The sequence below is a fragment of the Corvus cornix genome, chromosome 5 (assembly GCF_000738735.6).
Source record: "Corvus cornix cornix isolate S_Up_H32 chromosome 5, ASM73873v5, whole genome shotgun sequence".
Classification (NCBI taxonomy): domain Eukaryota; kingdom Metazoa; phylum Chordata; class Aves; order Passeriformes; family Corvidae; genus Corvus; species Corvus cornix.
This window is the reverse complement of record NC_046335.1, coordinates 59,602,213-59,626,954: the sequence shown is the minus strand read 5'-3', so window position 1 is coordinate 59,626,954 and position 24,742 is coordinate 59,602,213. Positions and strand designations below refer to the sequence as shown.

The window sequence follows — 24,742 nt, the reverse complement described above, 5'->3', positions numbered from 1 at the left end:
CAGCTCAGTCACTGCAAGAAACATCAACCTAAGTCTTTGAAGGAGACTGGACAGTTCAAGGGAACATGAGATTTTTTTGGATTGGAGTCAAAGGAAGAGCTGATCTACAAATGAGCTGTTGTTACAGACAAGTGAAGTGTCAGAAGCTGACACTTCAGAAAATGGAAAGTATCTTGCTATTCCTTTGTGGCTCCTTTTCCAAGTTGGGATTTCTGCTTCCAAGCATTTTCAGTGCAAATACTGAGCCGTATTTGCCTGAAGGTGAGACCAGACAGATTCCCAGTGGGGACTCCAGCTGGCTGCCCCTTTTGTTCACAGTAATGCCTTATTGACCCGGTGGAAGGATTCATATTTGCTGGGGTTCCTGTATTTACTTCAAGCTTCAAACTGGATCAGAGGCCAGGAACAACCGGCATCGCTTCTGGAAGTTCCTGAGAAAGCTGTGGCCAGGTGTGAGCAGTTTTCCAACCCTGTTTCACAATCTATCTACTTGTAAGTGTGAACTAGAAATAAAAGGAGTTCCCAGTGAGACCTGGGAATAAGATTTACCAGTTCCAGCGGCCCGAAGAGGAAATGCACCAACTCCGAAGCACGGGGGTTTTGGATGTGCTTCCTTAGTTTGGCCTGAAAAGAGAACGTAAACACAGTTTAACCCTAACCTGAGTGTGCCTTCTCTTTTCTGTCACATGGGGCGAGTGTTGTGGACTGATGAGAAGAGTAAGGGATGGAGGAGTAGGAATCATTCATTTTTATTTTGTGTCCATTTCTATTTCCCAATGAATTTCAGGAGCGGGGGGAATACCCTCTCTGTTAAATCAGTGACTTTAAAGCTAATTTGAACAGACACAGAAGACCTTGGCTTATTTTGAAAGTCCTAGTGAGGAAGGGCCAGGATTATTGGTGCTTCTGCCTCTTGCAGGGTTGAGAATCCCACTAGTTCCATGGATGAAAACAACAGGATAGGTGTTTTGAGGGTCCCCTGGCAAACTGCTGACAAGGGAAAGTCTCCACCAAGGTCTTGCCTGTGGCACCCGGAGCTGCCCTGGCCACTGAAAGGCTCCAAATCCAGTGGTATTTGAGGTGAGCTGTGGCAGAATGGAGGAGCAAACACTTGGGATTGATTTACTGCAAGAACTGGGTTTCAGTAACAGCAATCAGCTGAGCTGTGGTGAGAAACCTCTCCAGTTTGTGCTCCCATTCAGCTCCTTCTCCTGTCCTGGACTCCTGGCACTGTTGCCATGGGAGACAGGCTCCCTGCTCCTACCGAAATGCAAAGCATTTGAAATGCCGGAGATGAAACATTAATGTGGAGTGGGAAGTGGGAACCAACTGCTGGCAGCAGGGTGACCCAATGAACGGGCACTTCCCAGGGACTCGGCAGCCCCATGGTGAGGAACGTGGCAGGACCCCAGCACAGTGTCCCAGCTCTGCTCCGTGCTCCACCCTGGGCTCTTGCCAGGAGATCAGCTGCTCCCTCTGATCCTGAGCAGGCACAAATTAGCCATATTTGCTTCTCAAAGAAAAGGCTGGAGCTTGGTATCCTGCCTTAAGGTTGTTTACAGTCTCTTGGTTTTCCTTATTAATAACTGCCCAGGAAGGAGCTTGTAGGATGTGTTCGCTGGACAAGTTTGGTCACAACTGACAGAATTCCTGCTGCAGTGGTCTGACAGGGGAGAAAGAGAGGAGCCAGGACTATCGGAGCAATGGGGGACTTCAGTTACTGTCAACCAGAGACTTCCCAGGCCTGGATCAGAAAAGATCCAGGCGTTGCAACCCTCTGGCTGGTCTGTCCCATCCTGGTCTTGATGCTTCAAGTTTTGGTTTAACAGCTTGGCCCAGAAAACCTGCACAAGCCTGACACAATGTTTGTCCTGGGTTCTGAAGAACCTGGAATTCACACCTTTGTCCCTTGGCAGTGTTTTCCATTCAAAATTCACTCTAAACACTCACTGCTGGGATACATGGGGGAAAGCCCTGCTGTCCCTGCATGGGATGGAAATTCCTCCGTGTCTTACCAAGAGGTTAAAAGCCAGTTTGGTTTTCTGGAAGCAGTCGATGAACTCGGCCTCACTGGGGGGTCTTGCTCGGAGGGTCAGCATTCCCTCTGCCAGGAGAAGGGGCACGTTAATTAGGACACCTTTGGGATGGTTCCATCTGCCTGCCATGCAGAAGGCACAGCAGAAATGGGTGTTGAGACCAGAACTACTGAAAATCAGGGGTTCAGGGAAAGGCAAACTCCCTCTGTGTGCCAGAGGCTCCATGTGATCTACCAGAGGTCCCCACGGAGCAGCGGCACCTCCCAAACTGGTGTGCCTGGATCCGTGGCTATGCCACGGCATCCATCTGGCCTTGCTGGGCTGGGAGCTGAGGTGTCCCCCCCACCTTCATCCATGCCCCCCCGTGCTCCCCATTTGTTCCGGCTGCTGCACTGCACCTGCTGGCCCTTTCTTCTTGTTCTTCTTCCCTTTCTTCCTTTGGTTGAGCTGTCGGAATGCCTCTGCAGCCTTCTGGAGCCGGGCGACAAACACTTCGATGTCATCCAGGGTGCAGTTCAGGATTTGCTGTGAGGACAGATACCCAAAGGACCGAGGTGAAAGTGAGCCCGGGCTGTGCATGGCTGCGAGCCAGAATCCCAGGGCCTGCTGCATTTCCCAGGAGAATGCACAGGAGTGGGCAATCCAGGCATCAAATGGAGCTGAATGCATCCCTTTGCAAGGACAGAGCTGCTGGGCCTGACTGTGTGCTGCCCTTACCAATGTAACAGGTGATCCCTACTGATGGGCGGCTGGAAAATAACCCAAGTTTTAACAGGATGGGGAGGAGCAGAGCTGGAATCAGCAGAGCTGCCTCAGGTCAGAGGACATTGTCACTGACCTGGTGATGGAGATTTGCTTTTGGCCACCTTATCTTTATGCACAGCAGGTATCAATTGGAAAAATGCCCAGATGATGCATTAAATGTCTGCTCACGGAGGAGCCCCTTGCTCCCTGCTTCTGCGTATGGGCTGTGCAGTGTCCTTGTCACCCACCGTTTCCTTTTCAATCTTCTGTGCTAACATGGCTCGGGATTCCTCATGGTCGTGAGAGCCAGAGCTTCGTCGTTCATAGTCTGCAGCCAAGGGAGAGAAAAATAGAGTTATTATCAGAGGCTGGAAATAGGCTCCACGAAAGGCAGGGATCCATGGGATGGTAACTCCCAGCTTGGGTGTTTGTTCTGGGTTGTGAGAGGACCTTAGGAATAATGTTTGTAATAGGTGCTAAATTCCAATCATCCTGGAAAAAACCCAAGCCGGAGGCACCTCCTGGTTTCCAAAAGCCCCACACCCAGTGTGGGGGGGATATTCCAGCGGGAGCAATCTCTGGGGTGGCCCCTCGTGCAAAGAAAATGGCGTCAGTTCAGGGCAAGGGCTTGGAAAGGGCCGGCAGAGCAGGATCTGCCAAGTGGGAGAACTGGGGACCGTGTTTTGGCAAAGGACCATGACAAGCCCGCGGCACCTGTGAGCGTGGGGATGAGATGCCCCATTGGGACAGGTTTTGTAGGAAAAGCGGGAAGGCATTTCATGGAGAAGGGACCTCGGCAAACAGGCATCGCTCAAGGCTTTCTCCTGTCATCTGCTCTCCTGCCAGGCTCTGTGCACTGAGAGCCAGAAATCCTGCCGGAGGGAACTCCCAGCTCTGCTGGTGTGAGCACTCTGTGAAGGGCAGAGGTAAGAGTGGCTGCTTTTCATCAGAATAGAGATATTTGTTCATGGTCCAGCTCAGAAATAGAGATATTCCTTTTATGATGCAGAACTGGACCTGAAATAAGTTCTCCGTTCAGCAGCCAGAGCAGTTGCTCGGCTTCAGATGCCATCCCAGGAAAGGAGTGTTTTGGATGTGTTACAGTATCCTATTACATGTTTTCCTTGAAATTAGAAATGAATGCTAAGAGAAGGTGGTATGATAGGCAGGGGTGAAAAATGCTTACAGTTTGTTCATCAGATTGATTTTTTGTCAGAGAAAGAGCTTGTTTCTGTTCCTAGGAACTTACTTCTGTTACTTCTTTCTCCAAAGGAAAATATCAAGTTTTTCCAAGCCAACTCAAACGGGCTGAAGTCAGGATGGTTTTGGAATCAGTCTTTAGATGAGTGCATAAGAGGGATGAGTTCAGACCTGCATTTCCACACTCGACTTTACAAGAATTCATGAAAAACAGTTGATTTTAGAGGGTGAAATCTTGGCTCCTGTGAAGTCAGCAGAGCCAGGAATTTGTCTTTCTGACCAAATGTCTTGTCTGTACCTTTTAAGATCACCAGTGCCTGGTTCAAATTTCATGTGATGGCTTATGAGGGGCTTTTGCTTTTTTGGGAATTTCTCTATCCCCCAAATACAGGTGTTGTTACAAGGAGTTTCTGGGAGCTTTTCTTTGTTGAGCAGAGCAGAAGATGCCCAGTGGGTACAACACTTATTCTCATCACAGATCACTTCAGGAAGGTTGGCTGTCTGGATTAATTAGTCTCCCGTCCCCAGGACAGACTTCATGAGTGTTCCCGGTACCTGGATCATGCTGGGAAGGAGGTGCCACCCTGTTCCTGTTCATCGCTGAGCCTCTCATGTCGTGCTGGATCGGGATGGGAGCTGGTCCTTGAGGTGGGGGGAGGATGGATTGTCTCTGCTTGATCTTTTCCTGGTTTGCCCTGCAAGGAAAGTGGCACAGACCAACCCCATCAGTGGCTGTGGATCCCGTTTCCAAGAGACTGGAGCGTGACTAAACCACTGGAAGCAGGGGTTTATTGTTGTTACTCCCAGCTGTATCCCGCACTACTTACTTGAGTGTCTGTGGCCGAATCTTCTTCCCGTGCTTGTGGTCTGCCAGGGCACTTTCTATGTCCTCATGAACCATCTCAGCCTCAAGGATAAAACAGGAATGTTTTTAAGGGCTTGGCTTTAGGAAGGATTGGAGGAAGGGGGAAAGGGCAGACAGCAAGAAATATGTTTTATTCTGTTTCACACCAAGCAGGAAGGCTTTGCTCACCTCCACCTCGTCACAGTTGAAGAAGTGGATGTCAGGTTTGTGCTGCTCGGAATCCTGACACACGAGCAGGAGGATGGAGGAGTAGCGCATCTGATTGAGCACTGTCTGACAGTGCTGCACTGTCGGCAGGGGGAAGTCCTCCAGCTCCTCCTGCAAGAGAAGGGGGAAGGTGTCAGGCAATGGGGAACTATTAGACTGAGGGGGAATGGTCCTGTGCAGGAACTCCTGGGATCCATGGGCTCATATTCCTTAGTTTGTCATTGCTAAAAACATCCTGCTCCCATACTGCAGGGCTGACTCTAATCCAGGGGAGTATTTTGGTAGTGATTCGCCCTTGTTTGTGTTCCTTAGAACTTGCCCTCTCCCAGGCAGAATGGGAAGGGTACTCACTGCACCCCACACTTCAGTCTGGGGTCAGTCCCACAGGGCTTTGGTACCTGTGTCTCACAGTCCAGCAGCCGGATGGACTTGTCGTTCACTTGCAGCAGCATCTCTTGTGTCCAGATCTTCTCTTTGGAGTTGAGCAGGATGAGTTTCCGGATTGCGTCATCCACTGTCGTGATGGACTCGCTCTTGTCCATGATGAAGGTGGCCAAGTGCTGAAGTTGAGGAGAGAGAGGAGATAAAAACAGGTGGAAAATGTTTGTTGGGGGGTGTAAATCAGTGGTGAAAGCATCTCTAGAGGCTACAATTATTGTTTGTAGTTCCTCAGAGCTCAGGCGTGAAGGAGGTGCTGCACAAAACAATTCTGGTTGTCGGTACCAGCCTGGCCATGGCAGTGAAAGATTTGGGTTTCATAATGGGTTCTCATAACCAGTTTCACCATCTGCATATTACTCTCATCAATTCCAGCAGCTCTGATCCCCGTCCAGCAGGGCAAATGCCTCACACACACGAGTTACTCCCTGGGCCCCTCTGAACCTGGCTTGGAAGTCAGACTGTGAAAGTTACACTTTGCTTGCCAAGCTATAAAAGCACTTGTGTTTTGCTTGTCTTGTGTAGCAAAGCTGCTTGTGTGGGATTTGTGCCAGGCAAAGTGCTCACAGAAGCCATGGGCAAGTGTTGGTGCTCTGTGCCAAGTGGGATCCATGTAATGTGTGGGGTCCCGTGCTTTGGGAACAGCAACTCTGGAGAGCTTCTATGCTGCAAAGCCTGCTGGAGCTCCAAACCTGGCAGCTCACTCTACATCAGCCCTTTAAGCCCCCCTTAGGGCTGGGGTTACCTTCCCCCCAAAAATACCCAGCTCAGTCCTCACGGTAGTGAAAATGGGTGTTGCTGACTGTAAGAAAGGATTTTTTGCTGCTTGCCTCTGTCCTGCCCTGTGGCTTTGCTTGGTTATCCTGGTTTTTGTACCTCCCTCCACCTGTCCTATAAACCCAGCCCATGCTCTTCTCCCATCAGCCAGGCTTCCGTGCTGTTCTCCCCTCCTTTGCTGTCCCGTGTGTGCACTTGGGCCAGGAGCAGCTCAGCTACAGCGTAACCATCCAAGCTGCTTTCCCATCCCTGCTCCAGCTACATACTGAAGCGTGTGGTGATTCAGGCCTTGCACTTGGCACCTGCATGACCAGAGTTTGTGTAATGGGGCAGCACTTGCAGCTTTGGTCTGCTCCTGGGTGGGCCTCCATGGGAAGGGAATGCTGGGCAGGGAGGCAGCTGTGGAAAGGAGAGGTGTGTCGCATCCAAATGTATGCTCGCCAGCAGTGGGTGAAGGCCACTCCAAAAATTCAGGTGAGTAAGTGCTGCTCCCTGCGGATGGAAGAACCTGCTGTGTCTGCCAGCAGAGGGGACTGCAAAGCAAGAAAAGCTGCGACTCAGAGCAGCCGGGCTGTTTGCCCAGCTGTTATCCCTGTGCCAGTGGCAGCACAGCCAGGCCACATGTTCAGGTGACAACAGGGAAGGAAAAAAATCAGGAGGGAAAAGGAGATGGTCCTCTTTCATCTTGTTCCTTTTGTTGCCCAGCTGTGTTCCCGGTGAGATGGGAAGGGGAACGTGCCTGACTGGCAAAAAGCAGCTGAAGCTTTTCCCTGTCTTTACCAACTTTTCCAGGAGAGAAAGGCAGGAGGTTTTTGGATGGATAAGTTTCAGGCCTGACCAAGGCATCTGTGCAGTCCAAGGGCCTGCAGCCCTTGGAGGCTTATTGGGCCAGATCCCAGCTTTTTCTCTTGTCCCTGGAATATTGAAGGCCCGTCCACCAGCATGACCCTCTCATTCTGGTTTCCTTGCTCAGTAGGGTACAGAACAGGCGCTTCAGCAGCGGTGGTTAAGCTGGAGAACCAGGAGCAGATTAAGCCTTGGAACAGGGACACCCAGGTGCTGCAGGCAGAGCTGCCCTGGGGGGCCAGGGACAGCAGTGTGGCCAGCCCAAATTGTCCTGCTGGGCGTTCAGAGTTTGTGGGGAGGGCAGCAGTGGAATGCCTGCTTCTCTCTGATGCAGACATCCTGTAGTCTGGTTTCAAAGCAAGGGCTGGAAAACCGGGGGGAGTTTTAAAGCAAGTCCTAAATGGATAGGAAATTTGTTGTAAGGGGATGAGTTTTGCCTGGCTTTTCTCCCTTTGATACCATATCTTCCTGCCTTCTCCTAGGAGAAGTAAGGGATCAGGTAGCTTCTTTCTGGTGCTGATGTACTCATGAGCTGATTCAGTAACCCGGTGGGTTGTGTCCACAGTCGACATGTGCGTCAGTGGGCCATGGAGGAGGATGAGAGAGCTGCTGAGAAAGAATTCCTTTCTCCCTGTAAAAGCCCAGGTAAATGCTAAGTGGGAAGCAGATTAGGAGGCAGCAAAAGCTGATGCTGCTCCAGCATGTCCTGCCATGGGAACTGGAACCTTGGAGAAGCTGTGGATCTCGGGGTCTGACACAGACCAGGTGGACCCGAGAGGGATGTGTGGACTCAGAGCACACAGTCTTGGACGGTTGTGAGGAAGCACAGGCAAGAACTGTTGTTGCAGTTGGCTCCACACAAGGTGGATGCAGGGAAAGCCTCAGATTTAAAGCACTGGTGCACCTCACTGGCAGAAAGTCTTGAAACGTGCTCTTGGGCATTAGGGGTGGATAGGGTTTGTGGTGTCCCATTTGCTCTTAGATGATTCCCAAAGACGGGAGGAAGGAGCAGAGAAGAGGGCAAACACTTCAGAGTGCAAGGCCCATTCCTGTGTTCGTCAAGCAAAGGTATGGGGTGAGGCACTATCTAAATAAAACTCCAGGCAGGTGTGTGAGCCGAAAGCTGAGATTAGCAATGCAATCACGAATGAAAAACATGCTGGGTGTATGTTACTGTAATTGTAAAATAGTGCATGGGAAGCTATTTGCCAAGTCAGTCTTATCTGTGCAGAGGTGACAAGCCCTCTGCTTTCAGAGCAGTGAGGAGAATGGGTTTACTCAAAATGACAGGCATTTTTATCTCTGCTATTATTTTATCCCCCACCTTTACAAGCTTCATAAATTCCTTTGCTGTTTATTGTCCAGTTAGTTTTCATGGAGGGGAAGCTACTTGTCTGACTCAGTCATTAAAATATTTTTCTGCTTTCCATTTTCCATAGATATGGGTGGATTGAGAGGGAGAAGCTTGCTGCTGTCTTTGTTTTATCCCTTAAAACCCCTTTTCACCCACATGGATATTCAAATACAGCAGCTTTTACTAGAACGGGCAATGAGTCCATCCACCATTAAACTTTGATCAGATTACTTCAAAGGGTGTAAAATGCTTCCCACGAGGAAACCGCATTCTATCTCACTGCCTGCCACCGCAGTCCTGTTTGCCTTGGTCAAAGTTCAGGGGAGAGACTCACAAACAGGCGGCTTATGGCATAACTAATGAAGAATTCATTTACATGTCACCATTTAAAGTCCCTTCTCTGCATCCATGAGTGACTTCTGAGCCACTGAGTTGGTTTCTCTGATGGAAACCAGGACCTCTTTCCAAACAGGCATTTTACAAGTCTGAATTTAGACTTTTAAGGGGCCCCATCTCCTAAATATGAACCTCAGGAAGTGTTTTCCTGTCTTGCCTCCCTCAGTTTTCGGTGATGAATGGCCCCACCTCCTCCATGGAGTTCTGCACCAGCGAGTTGCGCTACAGGAATCGCTGAGCTCGGGATGGCCGGGATGGCCAGGCTGGCTCCTCTTTTTGGGGTGGGTGTCTGTGGCAGTGGGAGATGGATTTGGCTTATTGCCTGTCTCGTGTGAAGGGGTTTGTGTTACCAGAGAGGACACAGTAGCTGGGGAGAGCTGAAAGCTGATAGTCCATGTGGTCTCTGTTGTTTGGAAAGCTGAGTTCTGGTGACCACCATGGGAGCTCTGCTTTTAACCTGTCTATACTGATCAGAAGGGTTTGAAACACAGGGTGAGAGGAGGGACAACATTTCCTGGTCTCCTTCAGACACAGAGGAGGGAGAGGGCCACAGCTTCTCCGTTTCCTCTCTCCTTGTACAGGGTTCCCCTTGTTTATTTAAATCTTTTTTCCCCCATTCTCCTTTACTCAGTGACTTGGGACTTTATTGGTAGGGAGGTTCCCAACTCCGCCTTGGCCTCCTGAAGGTCCAGGACACACAGAACACACTGCACTACTGGCACCTATCACTGACCTTGGCCTCTCAGCCCCTTAGCACTCCATTGCATGTGTGTGCTCACCTGGACGTGGTACTGGGAAGTCTCGTGCATGATGACGTTGGAGTTGGAGTATTTTTTCCTTTGTTCTGTAAGAAACAAGAAAACAAGCATTGGTTGTTTTTCTTTGGACCTGAGAATTACAACTCCCGAGTCTTTCTCGTGGTCTCTGAGCTTTCCAGCTTGGGCTCCATGGGCATTGCCAGCAGGTGTCTCTCCAGAACAAGCATTGCCTTTCCTTGAGATTTGCCTTGGGGATTTCACCTTCCTCCTTGGCCAGCCAAGAGCTTTTAAATCGAGCTCCTCTTGGTGCACAGGGCTGAGCACAATCCTGCCCACGGCTTGGGGAGCATACTGAGCACCCGGAGATATTCCAGAGATAAGGATCGTGGAAAGATGCCGCTGCTCTTGTTTGGAGCCTGGCAAGGGTGGGTAGAAGCTGATTCAAGCCGATTTCTAAAGCTTTTTAACACTTATTCTAACACTCTTTAGGCTGCACCATCAGCCTGGCAGGACACACGAGTACTTCATACCTTGTAGCTCTGCACCTGTGGCTGAAAACACGGCAGTGTTTTGCCTCTGCACCTGACTGCTGACAGCCCTGGAATGGTGGCTGTTGCCCAGTAGAAGTGATTTATTGATTTATTGGTGGGAATATTGTCAGAGGCATTAATGGAGACTGCAGGGCTCTGAGCCTGTGTCTCATACACCACCAGCACCAGCTCGGAGGTGGAGTGAGGATGGTTCAGGGGAAAGACCTCAGACACCCAGCCCAGCTCCCTGCTCAGCCGTTCCAGAGCGACCTTGAATGAACAAATTAACATTGCAGCAGAGCCCCTTCCCACCTCAGGCTGACAGGAAAGGCTCAGTGTCACTTTCTGGTTGCTGGGGGCTTTAATTGCAGTCTGTCCTACTTGAAATATGGGGCAAGGTCTGGGGCAGGGCACAGGCAGTGCATCCCGCAGGGATTCGGGGCTGATGTGAGGCACTTTTTTCCTCTCAGTAACCTCAATTTCCTCCCCGAGCATTTCTTGTGTAAATAGATGACACTGATGGAAATGAGAACACCGCATTCATGTGGGATGGAGACAGATTTGGGTTTTAAGACATCCCATCTCCTCCTTTTCCAAAGGGAGTGGAAAAGGCTGAAGTGGGTGGTCTGGAAACAAAGGGAGTTTACATTCGGACAGGCAAGTGTCTCCAGCCCTGAGAGGAAGGGTGCGGAGTTGTGTTGGGAACTGGTAGTCCCTGAGGGAAGGAAGGAATAGCAGGGGGATGAGGTTTCCAGTGGGAGGCTAGCACAGGTCTGTGTTCCTATTAGGAAAACAGCCCATGGAGCTGTATCAGTGGTCAGGGCGACAGCTGGTTGCCCTCAGACCCTCTGGGATCCCCTCCAATGCCTTTTCCCCATCCTCCAAGCTCAAAGAAGCTGCACGTGTCACAGTCAGGGGAGATCTCAGCATCACCGCTGAGAAAATATTTGGAGAAGTTTTAGGGACTGATCAAAACCTCAGAACTCTGCATAGCCCAGCTTCCCATTGCCTGCACTCCATGAGTGCAAGAGAGCAAAGGCCCCTTTAGCCCTTTATAGCCTTGTTCAGACAGCAGCAAGCCTTGGGACAGGGAGAAACGCAGATGTTTCCCCTCCCTCTGTTGATTTTTCCCAGGGGGAATTTCTGCATTACCTCCAGGAGTCACAGAACTAGAACAAAGTGCCTCTATTTTGTCTCCCGATGTCATCCAAGTGATGTCCCAGAAGCTGCCCAGGGCAAGAAATGGGGTGTTTCTGCATGTTCTGAAATCCCTTCTGTCTCCTTGGCTTCTACCTGGCCCCCACACCCATGGAAACTTTTATTTTTGTGTTTCCTGCTGGCATCTGCAAAGAAGACCACGAGGTCTGGAACCAGACAGGCTTTCTGGGGACAGCGGGGTGTCAAAACACCGAAATCTCCTTCTTTCCTAGCGCTTAATTTTGATTTAAACACAGGAAGAATTAAAGATCCAGACTGCAGATCACAGAAGAGTCAGGTTTGGGCCACATGTATCCAAGGAGTGTGGGTGCTTTAAAGAAAAAGAGTGGTGTTTGGTTTATATACTCAAAGCAATGTGGTGAAACACTGCAGGGCTTTCCAAGATGCATCATTATTTGTCTTTGATTAAATCTGGCTCTGGCTGGGCTGATCCCAAAATGCTTTTAGGAAGAAATTCTTCCCTGTGAGGGTGGTGAGGCCCTGGAACAGGTTGCCCAGAGCAGCTGTGGCTGCCCCTCCCTGGTAGTGTCCAAGGCCAGGCTGGACTGGACTTGGAGTAACCTGGGATAGTGGAAGGTGTCCCTGTCTGTGGCAGGGGACGGAATGAGATGGGCTTTAAGGTCCCTTCCAACCCAAACCATTCTGGCATTCTGTGAATGATGCTTAGAGCAAGATCTGTGGCTGTTTGACTCCTGGATCAAGGGGGATCCTTTCCTTTGCCCAGGTGAACTCCCTTGGCCAGCCATATACCTCAGAAGGCAGGTCAGCTGTCCTGTGTGGCTCCCACCCTGCCCTTCTGCACAGCCTTGTCCCTGACCTGCTGAATTTTGTATGAGTGCATGCTGGCCTGTTAGCAGCAGCAGCAGCAGCTCATTTCCTCTGGCTTCATCTGACACCTCACATCAGGACACTTGGCATTTCTACAGCATCCTGCAACAGGACCTCGGCACCGTCAGGTGTTATCTGACCCCTAACCTGGCCCCAGGATGTGGAGAATTTGCATAATCCCCATGTGATAGATGAGCACTGCAGGAATACAGTGATGATTTCCCCAAATTAGCTCAGACACCCATCTGCATCTCTGTTTATCTCCTGCTGTGACCTTCAGAGTCTGTGGCAGTGGAGGACTCTGGATATAACACATGCAAAGGGCAGGGAGAGCTCCAGGGCTGTGGCACTGGTGCAGCAAACATCCAGAGGTGATAAAACTGGCATGAGCACACAGTGACCACCACTGTCCTTTTTCCCTTTTGTCTGCCAAGAGAACCAAAGAGATGGGAAAACAATACAGCTTTGTCCTGTCCTTTTTGTCTCTGGCAAGGAAAAAACCCAGCTCATAGCATGGGTATCCTGGCAGGTGCTGTTGTGATCCCCTGTGGCCTGAGGAGCAGTCGTGCTGATCCCAGACACTTGCTGTATGAATGGGATGGGGAATCCAGAAACCTTTGAATGCCTTGAGCATGGATAACACGTGGGGCATGCGCAACTTCTGGTAAACTGTCTAATCTCTTGCCTCTCAGGGTCTGGCCCAGTGATCCCTAAGACAATCCTTTGAGGGGAAAAAGCCCTATAAATGGTTCTTTAACAGAATTCACTTCAGTTCTCTCCTAACCAGGTAGCTTTAATCTTGCCTCTCACCCAGAGGCGTGCAATGTATGTTATCTACCACTGTTACCTTACAGCTAAACAGTGCTGTAGGAATGGTGTTTACCACTGGCACCAGTGAGGAAATGGGAAGAGCTGAGACCACTGCGGAGGTACAAGGTGGTACCTGAGGGCTCAAAACAGTGCTGGCCTGAAATCCCAGTGATGATACTAAAATCTTGGCTGGCAGGGAAAGAGTCCTGTTCGGCTTTATGTTAAGGAGCAGAAGGGATGAAAGAGAGCACTAAATGAGGAAAAAAAAGCAGTATCAATGCACATCCTGGAGGGCTGGGGTTATCAGCTTGGTCCAGGAAGCCAAAGCATGTCTTTAGTGCCAAGTTCCCTCCCCATTTCCATGCAAAACCTTATTTTGCAGAGAGCTGGGACGTGGCTGTGAACGCTCCGTTCAGTGAGCACAGGAGATCAACTAGCGGGATAAAACTGCCAGCTTAGAGCTGGGATAATTGGTTAAGATCTCTGGGAATGTTGGAACAGTGCCAAGGACGGCAAGAGCAGGCTTGTCTTTCTCCATGCACGGCTTCTGCCAAGCCAGAGGGGCACAGCACCCCCAGTACAATGTGACAGTGCGCCCCTGCCCCGCCTCTGTGCATATCATTCTCTGATTAATTAGTTTCCCCACACAAGATCCCACAGGATCCTACCTGATCCTCCCTGTCCCTCCCCCCATTTGTTTCCAGCTGTTGCTGGGCAGAAGGCACAGCAGAAGACGGGGGGATGTACAGACAAGTACGGAGCAGTCTGTGAGGAATGAGAGGTATTGGATTTGTTTTCCTTGCCAGTGCCATACCAAGGATCTCTCCTCCATTCCCTGAATCACACTGCCGACCTCCCCAGCCTCCACATCCATTACAGCAGCCTAAGGGAAGTCCTGGCAGTGCCTTCTGGAGCTTGCCAGTTCCTTATATAATCTTCACATTATCTGTATGTTATCTAGCAGTGCACATGCTGTTTATAGGAACCTGCCAGCGCAGTGTGAGCTGCTCTGTGCCAAATGGCAGATCAGGACCAGCCTCCCAAGGAGAAATGGGGCAGCAAATGCTCTGTGTGCTCATGGCAGCCACAGAAACCTGCCAGGCTGGCTTACAGAACAGCAGTATGGAATAACCTCCATTCCAGGATCCCTGCATGGGGCCAGATGTGGCAGTTGAACTCAGCATCTGCCAGGTTCCAGCTTCCTCGCCAGGTAGGAGGATGGGATGCTCCAGGTTACCCGTGGCTAATCAAGGATCTGGTTTTGGGCCTTGCACAGACCTGCTGTGCCTGAGCTCCCGACAGGGGAGAATCTGCAGGTCCTGCCTTGCTCCTTCCTTGTTCTCTATGGCCAGCACAGGAAGACCTCCATTTTGGGATATCTTTGCAGATTAGGGAGCATCAAGCTCCCTGGGTTTGCTGTTAGATCCATGGTACTTGCTGACGTGCTGGAACTGGTCTGTACCAGCGCCTGTGGCACTGGGAATGTCTGCCTGGCCAGCTCTCACTCACGGCTGGTGTGTGCGGATGGCTCTGGAAGCTCTTGGAGTGAATGAACAGCTCTCACTGAGGTGTGAATGGGCTGTGGCAGCAGGGAGCAGCTGCTCTGGGTGTCACACGGCTGAATTCCTGCTTGGCACACTTCATATTTGCCACAGCTCAGCCCCAAGTGCTCACATTCCTGGTTTATTAGCTGAAGACACAACCCACTCTAGGAAAGCAAATAAAAACCTGGCGCAGCTCCTGGGTTGTGCAAGGACTGAGTACATGGAGGAACAGTGTGTGTTTGTGTCCAGTATGTCTGGCAGCACGGTGTCCACCGGCCTGCTTGGAGCAGGATAATCAGGGCATTGAGGAGTTGCAGCTCACTGGTAGAGATGTTCCCTTTCGCCTTTACAACCAGACCTGGAAGAAACCTGCAAATTATTTTTCACCAAAAAACCCAAAGTGGTGTTTTCTCAACTTCCTGTAGCTGGTAATGACATTTTTGAATGTCAGAACATAGTTAGTAAGATTGGGGGAATCCTGATTTAATTAATTCGCTTTATTTGAGTCTTGAAAAAAATTTGTAATGAAAAGTTCCCCCTTGTTTTTTTGTTGTTATTTTTATGAACTACCACAGCTTTAGCTCCCAAGCTACTTGGGCATATCCAAAACCCCATTTCCATTTAGGAAAAGGTTCCTCTGTGTGAGCTCTGAGCAGTTACTCCATGCAAGGAGAGAACTTGTGCTCAGCAGTTTCAAGGTGGCAAAGAAAAAGGGTCACTGTAGATGCTGAGTGGCATTAGAGGTGGGAGATCCCTCTCCACAGCATCCCTGTCACTAACTGCCATCCCAAACTCCCGGCCAGCAGCACCTGGAGCAGTGTCTGCTCCTCCCAGTAGCTCCAGTCAGGGCTGAACTGAGCCAATGTGTTCCCTGTCTCACCCACCACTGGGGTTTGATCTGCAGGAACCAACAGGATTGTTGGCTTCCAGTTTTTCTTCCAGCCCTGTTTGCAGTTGGTGTATTAAATGTCCAAGGCGTTGAATAAACGGGTCACCCACACACAGAGTGCCAAGGGGAGCCGGGTAATCTGAAGCTGGAATCTCGGGTGGGAAAGGGGATGTGAAAAAGGGTGCTGGAATGGCACCGAGGGAGCAGTGGGGGAGGACAAGGGAGTTATTCAGGACTGGCAGCAGAGGAGATGAGCAATTAATGGTCTGGGCAAGGAGGCTGGACCTCTGCTGAACCTCAGGCTTTTTCTCCAGTATGATGAAGCCTTTAAAGACATGACAGTGAGTGTCACTGTTCAGATGTTGCCCAAATCCCTGCGGATTTAGGTATGGACACGGTCCTCTTGACCCAGCAGTGCAGCTGAGCAGGCTCGGGTTTAGCCACCGCTCCTGCCAGGGTTGTCTCTTGCAGACAATACCAGTGTGTGTTAAATCCTGCACACATCCTGTCCTAAAGGTTGTGGGGAAGGAACAGTCCCTCTGTGCTCCTGTCAGTAATGGTGTGACAGCCGTGTGGCCTCCAGCTGGAATTGTGAAGAAGCTCATGGTTTGAGCAGGGTGTGGCAGAGCAAGCAGCAGGGAATTACAGACTGGGCACTGTGCTCAGGACTGGCGGGTCTCATCTCAGAGACCCCTCCATGTGGCTGGGCTGGAAGCCCCATTGGGATACAAGGGAGATCTGTGGAGACCCCCAGGAGTTGGTTCATGACCATTAAACGTAATTTACTCCTTCTCCATTGGTGTGTTCGGCCTGGCCAGGGCCAAGCAGCTGCCTGTGGCTCAGGGGTGATGCTGTGCAGTGCAGCCTCTCTGCCTGTGGCTCCCCAGGGAGATGATCCCTGTCCAGGGCCACGCCAGGCAGGAAGTGGCTCTTCTCTTTGTGATAGTGCCTCGTGTCCTGTTACAGCGCTGCAGCCTGGCTTGGGTTACGGGTGTGCAGTGTCAAGTGATCGGTGTTAGCACCACGCTTCTCCAGCCTAACCCATTGCTCCAAAACCCCTTTTCCAGCCCTGTGCCCTATCAAGTCTGGTTCTCTCCCAGAAATGAGTGCATCGAGGATGGGTGGGCAGGCTGGAACCAACTGGCTGTGTCCCTCTTGGCCTGGGGCGCTGGAAGGAGGCTGAGCACCGCAGGGACAGACAGCAGCCAAACAGAAATGAGCTGCTCCTCGCCAGTGCCCCATGAGAAATCACTGCCATCATCAAACTGCCCTCAACTTCTCCAGCTACGCTGCCTAATCCATCAGGAGAGCCAGCCAGCACTGTTTGACAGCCCTGGAAACAGCTGAGGGGAACACCTGCAGAAGTCCACCTGGAGTCACCTCAGAAAGGCGTGGCAGCAGCTTTCCTGCTGTGGGAAGTGCTGTGCAGAAATGCTGCCTGCCAGCCCTTCCCGTGGGTTCTGCTGGAGCCTGGTGTCCCCCCCCCGCCACAGGCTTTCATCTGGGCTTGGAACCGACGCCTGTAAGCAGAGAAGCAGCCTAATTATTTATGGTGTGCATTAATATTTATTCAGCTGGTGGCTGTGTAGGGAGGGAGGTGGCAACCTGAGAGGGGCTAGCCATTGCCTGCTGCCAGCTGAGGCAGGACTGCTCCCTGCAGCCACAGACCTCTCCAGAATGTGAAGCTGAATGAATGTGGTGCTGTTTTACTAAGGGGGTAGGAAAGGATGAGTGTTCTGCTCCCGTGAGAGCCAGAAAACTCCACCGAGGATGGCAGAGCAGCTGGAAAACACATCCAACTCTGGTAGGGATAGAGCATGGGAGGGTATCTTGACACTTTAAGCCAATTTCGTTGTAGAATTCCCTTTGGTCATCTCTCCACATCCCTCTGTGCTCACCACAGACACTATGGTAGGCAACATATTTGGTGATTAAAGCAATTTCAGCGGGCCAAGTGTGACACCAGAGCCTTCCCCACCCATCAACAGCCATGTGATGAGGCTGTGTCCTGTGAGGACCTTCACACTGTGCCCTGGAGCCCCCCAGAGTGGTCCCCCACCTTCATCATCCGGGTGCCTTCCTGTGCACAGCCTGAAGCTGCTGCTGTGTTCCAGCTTCACCATGACAATTTAAAATATTCCTCTTCAGGGTCTCCCCCTGAGGTGGATTTAATATTCCCAGTATACCCTCGACTGGCACCCCTGTCAGATTAGGCCAGTATTACTGTAGGAAAAGCATCTTTGGAAAGCTAAACCCAAGGCCTTGTTCACCAAGAAATAATATTTAAACACCTGTGTGCATTGGAGCATCTGTGGTCATTACCCAGCGCGCCTTAAATGCAGTGGATGCCTGTGAGCTGGGAATTTGGAAGTCACTGCATTTGCTTCTTGGAGGTCCGGCAGTGTACACAGGCTGAGGGTCCAGCCTGATTGCACTGGAGGAAAATGGAGATATGAAAAGTCTTGTCAGCTCCAAATGTCCCTCAGCAGTGTTGTAATCACATAATCAAGGCCAGCTTGGCTTGGTGTGATTTGTTTCATTATGAAACATAATTCTCCCTGGAATTTTAGTTCTTGCCTGCCCTCTACCCCCAAATGTGCCAGTTCACAGCAGAAATTAATGCTGGGGGAGGAAGGATCCGAGTGGGAAAGGGACCAAGACATTTAAATACTGGTTTATGCGTGCTGAATGTCCTTTACTGAATTAGCGGGTGGGTTTCAAGTGCTGCTAAGCAAAATCCCTCTGGATGTGCTCATGCCAGGGGCTGGGCTGGCCAAGAGCCACTGATTTGTGCAGGGAATGCCTGCAGAGCTCGTTCTGCATTTCAGTGGTGGCAGGGAAATAACAGGCAGCTGCTTTACTCCTCCTGAGGATTTGGCCCAGGGACATCCAGTCCTCATTTCAGGTTTGCTGGAATTTCGTCAGAGAGATCCCAACCCTGATGAATTTGCTTTTGAGGTGTGTTCATGCAAAAAAAATGTAGAAGATTAAATTCTGTGCTGAAAAGTGCTTATTTGAGAGCTGTGTTTGTTTCCAAGGCAGTCTGTCAACCTTTGCCTGCGCCAGCTTTCGTGGCATGGGATTGAGGGGTGCTCCCTGTGCCATGGCACCATTAGATTCCCCCCTAGAACTCTGATGGCACCCATGGGTGCCAGCCTGCAAATCCGCTTGACTTTAACGCCGTTGTGAGCTCCCAGGTTCATTTTTACACATCTCTGTAGGGCTGTTTACCTGGCAACTACAGCCCTCCTGCCCCTGACGGGATGTGCCACAATTTCAGTGCACAGCCAAAGGAATGTGCATTGCCTTGGAGGCAGGAGTTTGTTGCACTAGCAGCCCTCTGTGCACCCAAAATTTCCACACCTCATCCTCTTGCTTCTTTATCATGTGTCTTTCCATCTTCAGAAGCAACTGACACAATTCAAACCCCTGCTTGGCACCTGCCCACCCTGCAGCATCCAGGCCACAAACAGCCCAAATTTCTGCTCTGTCATTATCCCCATGTTTCATTTCTTGGCAGCTAATTGAAGTTAACAACGACTTTGTTTAACACCAAGTACAGCCCCTGCCATCCCGCTTCTCCCCAGGTGAGATTGGTCTCTCTGGACACTGCTCCAGGCCATCCCACACGGATAAACCTCCAGCCAAAACCCTTGGGCAGAGTCACTTCCCAGGGACAAATAAACCACCTTGGCAGTTCATAAGCTGCCCAGCTATGGCAGGGCATCCCTGATCAAATAGAAGATCTCCAAGGAGAAGCACACGCAGCCTGTTCCTTCCCAATTAAACATCGACCAGGTAAATCCACAGCTCTCAGGTGGGAGAGCTGGCAGGCTCAGACTCTCCGAAAGCTGCTTGAGTTCCCCCAGACAACCCCCAACTTCTTATCCAAGAAATAACTGAGGGAGGTGATTTCTCACATGATTTATGCTTGCTCTGCCCATCCCAGAGGCCACATTTTCACCTGGGGTACCTGGATCTGCTGAGATCAGGAATAACTGTTATTGATACCTAAATGTGCTCAACCCAAACAAGCTGACTCTCGGACTGTGAAGGAACACCCATCCTGCCCATTCCCTGCACTTCCAAAGAGCCAAAGGGCACAGAATTTTCATAGTTCACTGAGTAGTTAAAAGAGGATAATCATTAACCTGCCGAGGACAGTCTTTCTTTTGTGAGGCCCTTTATCAGGTGATCTTGCTAACAGACCTGGGGAGGATCTGGGTGGGGGAAGCAGCCGTTCTGTTCTCACAAAATCCCAACTGTCCCCAGCGTGGGAGGTGTCGGCACAGATGTGAGGTGTGTTTTTGCTGCCAGGTCAGGCCAGCCTGTTGCATATGGAACCCTGGATTCATGAGGCTTTGGTTGAGTTCCAGCCTAAAGCTCCCCAACGTCCGCATCCAGCTCTCCAGAGGTGCCTTTGCCATGGGAAACTTTGGGTATGTTTGCAGGCACGACTCACCGTACAGGTCCTTTGCGCTCAGCTTGGAGGCTCCGTCGGCTTTGCCCATGCTGCCACTGGAGAAGAAAGAAGGTACAAATCAACCGTCAGCTCTCAAATATTTTTAACATCAGTTTTCACACAGCAGCACTGCAGCTGTCCCAGAGGGACCAGCCCTTCCCTTCCTTGCAAAGCGTTTCCTTGTGGGCCGTGCCAGCAGCTCCCTGTGCAACCCTATCTGCTATCCACACCGCAGGCACATGTCACTGAACCCAGCAGTGGAAACAGGACACGGAGCAGCCCAGCCAGGCCTGTCCCCACTAGAGTTACCTTTGCAGTGTCCCCTGGAAGGGCAGCACTCTGGAGGGGCTGGGTTAAGGACAGCGGCTCCCAGTCTGCCATAAGTGGGGTTGTTACAGGGAGACCTCCATGTTATACCTGAGTCCACCTGAACCTGAGGCAGTGTAAGAGCCAAGGTGATGATCCCTTCTCAATGGACATGTTGGAGATGTGCCCCTTGAAAGCAGGTGCTCGGATATAGAACATATCCCATGTAAGAATGTGAGAGGGTGGAATCGTGTGTAAACAGTTGAATTTTGGAGTGTCAGGTCTCTAAGCACCACATGTAGGGCCACCCCCCATGCCTGGGTTATGGGTAGGAATGAGCAGCCAGGAGATAACGGTGTTGTCTCTGGCAGAGGAGGATCCAAGCGAGATCTGAGGCACTGTGGTCAGGCTGTCCTGCATGGAGCAGTGAGCGCACGGGTGCCCAGGGGCTGCTTTGTGCTCTGTCACCATGTCCCCTGAGGGCAGGCAGTGGTTCAGGTGCTCATAGCCATTGCAGGAAGGAGGGAGAGAGAGAGCTGGTGGCTCTGGCTCCGTTGGGAAGTTGCCATGGGCTGCTGTAGCCCGAGGCTCCTGGTGTCCCTCCTGTGGAGAGGCTCCTGGTGTCCCTCTGCTCTCTCCACCTAATGTGCCATTATCAAACCCCAGTGCACAGGGCAGGCGATGTGTGAAGCAGTCCCAGCTTGTGAGGTGCCCAGGAGGGGTGAAACAAACACCAAGGACTTTGGGGATGAGTGGGACTGCTTAGAGTATCCCCTGGACAGTAGGAAGGATTGGTGCAGGAAGATCCTTACTTTGATGGGCCAGGGTTGCTGCTGAGGGTTCCTTTGTGACTCATGTTGCTTCACAGGCCGGGCAACTGCAGCAGAAGCACAAGAGACAGGGTCAGTGGTTATAGAACAGGCTCTCAGGTGATTTATCCATGTGCACCCTGCCCTCCCTGCCTCCGAGCTGGGGTCTCCAAGCAGATGGAGCAGTCATGTGAGCACAAGGGTGTTTCCTCCCTGCTCTCAGTCACCTCTCACTGCTCTGACCCGGGCTGAAGGTGACACATCCCAGGATGCTTTTTCAAAACCTACTTCCACCCCTCCCTCTTGCCCTTCCATTCCAGGCACACCCCAGCTTCGTGGCTTTTCAGCACATCTTTTTCCAGCAGCACTGTCCTGCCTAGAGTTAAACAGGGACTGAGGTGGCCTTTGCCTTCATGGTCTGTCCCAGCTCCCTGTGCCTCTGTGCTTGTGGCTGTGTGTCCCAAGTCATTTTTCATGCCTAGAGTGCTGTTAGCTTCTGTTATGTGGTAATTTTAAGCTCTACACCAGCTGTGAAAGCATCTTTACAAGGGGACTGCCCACATAAAGAAAAATGTGATAACTGAATGCTGCTCCACTGGCAGCACAAGGATGAAGGAAAATGTACTGTGGTGTCTGAGTGGTTAGTGAAAGGTAGCCAGGATCAGCACTGATTTTTTTTCCTCCTCTTACCAATGAGAATTAGAATGTGGGAGGAGATGTGAGAGAGATCCAGGGACTGCTCTGACAGCAGAACTGCAAGGGAAAAGAAACAAAACCAGCAAACAGGGTATAATAAGATCTCAGGGAATGATTTGTTTTGGTATCCAAGCTCTTCACCTGTGCTCCATGTGTGAGCTCAAGGGAAGCCAAGGCGAAGTCCTAAAGTTTTTTTAAGTCTCTTTTGGAAAGTTCAGGGGCACTTCTGTGCCTGGGTCAGACCCTGCTCGCCTCATGATAAGGTTGTCAGAATTCAGAGGTTTGGCTTAGAAATACTCATTGCTGGCCTAAAGGAAGAAATTCCTCAGTGTCCTCAGTGGGATTTCCTGCAAGGGAACCACTGAGTGTGCTTGGCGTGTGCCAAGGTCTGCCATGACAGCCATGGGCAGGCCGTGGAACTTCCTCCAAGGGTTTGTCTTCACTGAATCTAGGCTGAAGTGTGTGTAATCCCCAGGGAATACTTTGGAGTCATCCCTGACACCTGGGATTTCCCCTCTGGAGGCTGACTATGTGCTGCAGGGTTTGTTGTATCGTCAGCAGAGCTGCCCTAGATTCCTTACATATCCGTTTTTATTCCTCGTATTGGAACACTTGTGGTATTTTGCTCCGTGTGTTTCACCCTGAGGTGAGGGCAGAGACAGTTCTCTCACTGATCTTATCAGAACTGTCAGTGGGATGTCAGAGGGATGCACTTATGGGGATGCAGGTGAAGTACCTGGCTGTACACAGACTGCATGGAGAACCCCAGCAGGTTTTGGGCTCAGCCTTACAACTTTCAGCCTGTTTTCTGTCACAGTAACACACTCAGCATGGAGACACTGATAGAAAGGACTCTCAAGTGCATTTTAGTAGCTAGTATGTTAAATTCACCCTTTTTTGTCTCTCTTGTGGTCGATACTGAAATCCCTATGCACACCTATAAGAGGTATAAATCCATATCCACATTAGAATAGAAACTTGGTGGGTTTGCCAGCACCTCAGAGTGTAATAAAACCCATCGCTGTGCCCAAGCTTGGGTACCTGTGAATTTTTCCTCTGGTAATAGCTGTCTGCTGGTTTCCTTTTACAGTCCTCAAACTGTTCCTATCTCCTGGATCTCTTTGTGCATTAGCATAAGGTACCTGGAAAAGAGAACTGGGGCTTTTAAAAACCCCACTCTGCTCTGTTTACTGTGCACTACCCAATCACTTGAGTCCCACAGCTGATGACAGCTGGGAGTGTTTCTGCATATTAGTGTCATATTCTCACCCCCTTTCTCTCACTTCCCCAGGGCCATGTCCTAATGTACTGAAATCCAGGTTATTCCAGCAGGAATGTGTCACCAGGTTTGGCCTGTGGAGCTCAGACCTGCTCCCAGCCCCAGCTGTGAAACACTAGGAGGAACCAGGGATCCAGCTGAGGTCACTCTGGTTTTTATTTCTCCTTCCCAAGCTGTGTCCAAAAAATAAACCTCTGGGATCTGCTCTGTGAGGAGCCCATCTGGTGCAACCCAAGGTGGCCGACAGAGGTGCAGACTCCATGGCGGTGGCAGAGGAGTCTGGCTTCGTGGGCGAAGCAGGACCAGCCCTGAATTCTTCATCTCGTGGTGGTTAATAAAATACTGATGGGATCAGCTGGGGTCCCCAAAGAATAAGATAACCTGGAAGGCTGTCCTCTCTTCCAGGGTGCCTGTGTCCCAAAGAGGCCATGAAACTGGAAGCAGTGCATACACCTGCCAAGTCAGCAGGTGCTTATCATGCTGGGCTCCCTTTTCTTTGTTTATTCCTTCTATTTTCCTATTTGCCCTTTGCTCGGCTCTCCCCGCTGCGTTCCGGCCGGGGCTGTGTTTGGCCTTGTGCTGGTGACAGCGAGGGCATGGTGTGGTGCTGGCCAAGTGAAACCAGGATGGAGCCTCATGCCAAAGCTTTTAATTCAGCCTCAATCGCCTGATATTAATTGAATCCGAACTGGAAGATTGCAAGGGGGAAGGGCACATTTCTAAGGGGTTGGAGACTTTCTAATTAATCTGCTAAATCAAGAGACAGCTGGGCTTGCGAAAGGTGAAGGAGGGCTAAGAGCACTTCACCTGAAATGTGGACAGAGCCGAAGACATGAGAGATGAAGCTGTGGGCTAGCCTTCCCTAGGTTCTCTCTCCCCTTGGGAACATCCTTAAGAGCTCCCACAGTCTGCAGCCTCAGCCAGATGTTGTCTTCTCCCTGCCCTGATTAGAGGGTTCTCAGCTCCCTCTTATCTCCCAGCAGGTGTGGCTGCTGCCTCCTCCTTCCACAGCGGGATGAGCGTAAGGAGGGAGACGAGACGCAAATGTCACCACACAGTGTGTGGCTGTGCAGGTGTCGCTTTTGACTCAGCCTAATCAAAGCCAATTTCAAGACCATCACCTGCCCCTTTGCTGGTGCAGGGCACTGGCTCTGCATGGGTCACCAAGCAAGGCAGCTAAGCCTTGCACATGTGTATGGTGTGGAATGGGACAGGGACTCCAGGAGCTACAGCAGGCTCAAATTCTGTCCGCTGCTGCTGGAGCAGCTGCAGGGAAGCTAAACTGCATGGCTAAAGCCTGGTACCTTGATCTGGCCCAGGCCAGGAGGTCCCAGAGGGACTTAGGAAGGCCAGCACAAATCAGTGCTGAAGGCCATGAAGGTGGGTGAAGATATGTTGTACTTTAAAGCACAGGAAATCCCACTCCCTAACTTTCTAGCCAGTCTTATCCTTGGAGATCAGATATCCTCCCGAAGACACACGGAGCCATGACAGGAGCCTGGCATTGTCTGCACCACATTTCTGTACTTTAATAGCAAATGGAAGCTGGCCATGCATTGTTTTGGCTTTCTCTGAGTCTCTTTGAAGAGGGAGCTGTGACATAGATCCCTCTTCTCCAAGGGTGGAGAAGCACTTTGTGAAGGGAAAGAGTAACATCTCTTCTCCTCTCTGGGCTGATCTCGGCTATTGTTCTATTTTGGTTTTGTTAGGTATAGTTCTCCCTTATCTGCTGTGGTCAGACTTCTTACAG

The 24,742-nt window shown here is 50.9% G+C and overlaps 1 protein-coding gene across 1 annotated transcript in view; it reads right to left on the bottom strand.

Annotated features, from left to right (window-relative positions):
- Positions 1-6: 6 nt before the first annotated feature.
- The window catches only part of EPS8L2 (EPS8 like 2), a 39,720-nt gene continuing 14,984 nt past the window's right edge, over positions 7-24,742 (bottom strand). Inside the window, exons 2-12 of the mRNA XM_039553150.1 lie at positions 21,021-21,085; positions 19,903-19,958; positions 9,643-9,707; positions 5,451-5,612; positions 5,014-5,163; positions 4,808-4,887; positions 4,536-4,675; positions 3,029-3,108; positions 2,435-2,561; positions 2,016-2,104; positions 7-624 (exon numbers count right to left, since the gene is read on the bottom strand). Of these exons, the coding sequence (XP_039409084.1) occupies positions 487-624; positions 2,016-2,104; positions 2,435-2,561; positions 3,029-3,108; positions 4,536-4,675; positions 4,808-4,887; positions 5,014-5,163; positions 5,451-5,612; positions 9,643-9,707; positions 19,903-19,958; positions 21,021-21,064 (1,131 nt within the window). The 5' untranslated portion in view covers positions 21,065-21,085 and the 3' untranslated portion in view covers positions 7-486. The remainder of the gene's footprint in view (positions 625-2,015; positions 2,105-2,434; positions 2,562-3,028; positions 3,109-4,535; positions 4,676-4,807; positions 4,888-5,013; positions 5,164-5,450; positions 5,613-9,642; positions 9,708-19,902; positions 19,959-21,020; positions 21,086-24,742) is intronic.